Below are 3,109 nucleotides of genomic sequence, written 5' to 3'. Positions count from 1 at the left end.
ATCGTTCGATGCCGTCGCGCTCGTCCACCACGTCCAGGCCATGCACACGTTTGACGACGCCACGTCACCGACGTCGTCGCACTCTGCCTCCAAGATCTTTAGTTGATACGTTGATAGTATCCCGTGTGGATGTCCCTAATAGACGTTTGGAACGAGGTTTGATCGTCGCCGTGGGCAGTGACAAGCAAAAACAGATGATTACACTTCTGAAAGAGACGACCAGATCACATCTCCAGATGTGATATTGTCTGGCGTCGGTGTTGGTAAGAGGACCCAGTCGTGCGCGAGGAGGTGTTGCAAATGAGGCCGCGTCACACGAACGCGGCCCGCACGGATACTGCGCTAGATCGAGCCGAGAGGATACTCCCACAGTGATCGAGGCCAAATGCGATCGTCTCGCGGCGCGATGTACTCATCAGGCACGCAGCAATGGCCTTTCTCTCAACTGGAACGTCTCGAGCGCCAGAAAACAAGCGACCCAGTCGACGCTGACGTCGTCGAGACTGTGGTAGCGACCAAACGGCGCATCGGTGCCCGGAGGTAGCGTCACACCAAGGGTGTGCAGCACGATCTTCTGTCCGGCCGTCAACTCGCTGTTGTCGGGTGTTAGCGTCGCCACAAACGTGCCGAGAGCGGTGCCGTGAAGCGCCGGTGGCCAGTTGCTGGAAGCAGGCACGACGAAGGCTCCGGACATGCTGTCGAGATGACCGTGATGGGCGACGTACGTCTCGATGGCCAAGCACGTCGTTGTCAACGGCACCTCGAGAACTTCCAAACGCACCTCGATCTCCCTCGGAAGGCCGTGGCGCTGCCTGGCCTCAACGAGCCGGTGCTTCCAGTGACCGAGGCGCATTGAGGCGAGTGCATTCGGCCAGAGGGCCCCGTCGGCCGATACGACAAAGGTCTCGAGTACATCGATCTAGCCGTACAGCGTGCGATAGAACGCGAGGCCATCGAGGATCCGCGACCATGTGGGCACCGTGTTGAAAGCAAAGCCGAGTTGCGTCAGTTGGTGCTACCAGCTGACGCTGCACGGCTCCTAGCTGCCACGCGTACTCCCCGAGCGCAAACCCGGTGAGCTTGGTCGGCCACACGCCTTGGGACAGAACGCAAAAGTCTCGCGGCACGCTACGGAGCCCGAACGCATGGCAGTACGTGTGGAGGAGTGCGATCCCGTCGATCCCGGTTGATTTTCACACGTTTCTCTCGTTTTTCACACGTGGTTTCTCAATGGCTGCCCAGCGAGGTGTGTTTTGCGACACGTCGCAAAGCTACCATTGACAGTCCTTGCAGTTACATAACCTCGGCCGGTTACGACCGTTGTGGGTTTCGCGCCAGAAAGGTTTCGATGCGTGCACTCCACCTACGCCCTCGCGTCGCGCCGTCCGCGCACCGAGTCTGGAGTCGCCCTGCGCCGTCCCACCATGTCACGTGGTTGACGCTTGCCGGTGTTGCGTACGTCGTCGTTGCCGTTGTTACGGGCGTCTACTACCTCGTGCTGCTGCGCCCGAGCTTCTCCAACGATCTGTGGTGGTCCGGCTATAACATCAGCGGCTACGAAGCGTTCCTCGTGGACCTGGCCAACACCGTGCTCACGACGCGGCAGTTCTCGGGCACAGTCGACTTGCTCGCGCCGCGGATGGCCATGCGCAAGCTCTACACCGCCCCCACGTCGCTCTCGCTCATTGCGCCGACGTACGTCCGCAGACTGCTCTACATTGAGCTCACGTCGCCAGCGCATGCGATTCCCAATTTGCGCGCCACCAAGTCGCAAAAGCTCGTGTGGCTATCCACGCAACTCTGCTATGTCGACTTTCACCGACAACTGGAGCTCGCGCACACGGCGGCCCGGCAACAACGGTGCGCCTCCCGGTACGCGACCAATGGCGCCGTGTACATGGAAGCCACGTTGCGCAACACGCATTTCAACGAGTACCTCGCCCTCTACGGCGGCCCGGGAGGCTTTTTTAGCGTCGGCGTCGACACAGCGCTGCAGGCGTCGGCGTACGGGCGTCACTGGCTGCGCACGACGTCGAGTGCGCGCAACGACACTTCTGTGATCGACGAGCTTGCCTACTGGCGCAGTTGCAACATCACGTCGTTCCAGTTGCAGTGGACCAACGACCGGGATCCGTCGATCTCGGAAACGATCACGCTCACAAACGCGCTCGGGATGGCGTTCTCGGTCGACATCAAGAACGTCCCGTCGAACATTGGGCCGTGGACGTCCATTCTGCTCTGCGGATACCCCGCGAACGATCTCTACTTTGCCCGGCTCTTCAATGCAAGCCTCGTGCGGAGCGCAGTCAACTTTCTCGGCCACAAAACGAGCTTCGAGGCTTTGCTCGGAATGGAGACCGTCGCCGGTGTCTTCGTCAATCAGTCGGGGCTCGTGCGAGCGGCCATCGGGCCTTTCAACAGTATTGATGCCTACTACGTCCCCGTCCCCGTGTCCTTCCAGCAGTTCTACGAGTCGGTGTCTGAAACGCTGTTTCGGAGCGTTCTCGGCACGAGCACCTTCTCGACGCCGATTGTGACACTGCCGTCGCTGGCGCTTGCACCTGCACCGGTGGCGTGGACATCTGGCAGCTACTTGTTTGCCGGTGGCAGCCCGCTCTGCCTCTCGAAACCACCGACGACGTACGTGCAATCGCTCTTCGACTACGACGATGCATGCACCGGTGTAACACCCTTCCGCCTGTCGCTGCTCCCAATGACGGTGCTACTGAGCCGCCTGCTCGTTCCGTCGCCGACGCCCGAGGCCATCTGCGCGCTCGATACTTTGCCGTCGTCACCGATGTGTCTCGAATACCTCGGTATGGCCGATCAAATCATTGCTGGATCCGAGCTGCGCTTCATCACGGCGACGCCGGTGCTGAACGATCTCGTTCCGCTCGATGTTCGCGTCATTCAATTCGCCACCGACGCCGCCACACAGTCGCAGTGGACGCTCTTGTCCGAGCCGCTTGTAGGCTCGACGCCCTTTGGGTTCTTTGGCGCGGCGATGCTCCTCGAGTGGCTTCTGGGCAGTCGTGAAGTCGTGGCGCTCCATGGCGACGTCGGCGACGTGGTTCTTATCTCGAGCACCTACATCAGCTCGTCGTACGCA

The 3,109-nt window shown here is 60.6% G+C and overlaps 2 protein-coding genes across 2 annotated transcripts; one reads left to right on the top strand and one right to left on the bottom strand.

Moving 5' to 3' along the window:
- Positions 1-415: 415 nt before the first annotated feature.
- Positions 416-853, bottom strand: SPRG_17880 (hypothetical protein; the record flags this gene model as incomplete). The annotated part of the gene is made up of 1 exon (XM_012357290.1): positions 416-853. The coding sequence occupies one exon, from the start codon at positions 851-853 to the stop codon at positions 416-418; it is 438 nt and encodes a 145-aa protein (XP_012212680.1).
- A 659-nt stretch (positions 854-1,512) lies between these two features.
- On the top strand, positions 1,513-2,460 carry SPRG_17879 (hypothetical protein; the record flags this gene model as incomplete). Its single annotated transcript, XM_012357289.1, has 1 exon — positions 1,513-2,460. A coding segment is annotated over one exon (948 nt), but the record flags the coding sequence as incomplete, so codon positions are not given.
- Between the last annotated feature and the right edge of the window lie 649 nt (positions 2,461-3,109).

Source organism: Saprolegnia parasitica (assembly GCF_000151545.1).
Source record: "Saprolegnia parasitica CBS 223.65 unplaced genomic scaffold supercont2.833, whole genome shotgun sequence".
NCBI classification, from domain to species: Eukaryota; Oomycota; class Saprolegniomycetes; order Saprolegniales; family Saprolegniaceae; genus Saprolegnia; species Saprolegnia parasitica.
Note: the sequence above shows the minus strand (reverse complement) of the source record. Positions and strands in the feature narration are given on the sequence as shown.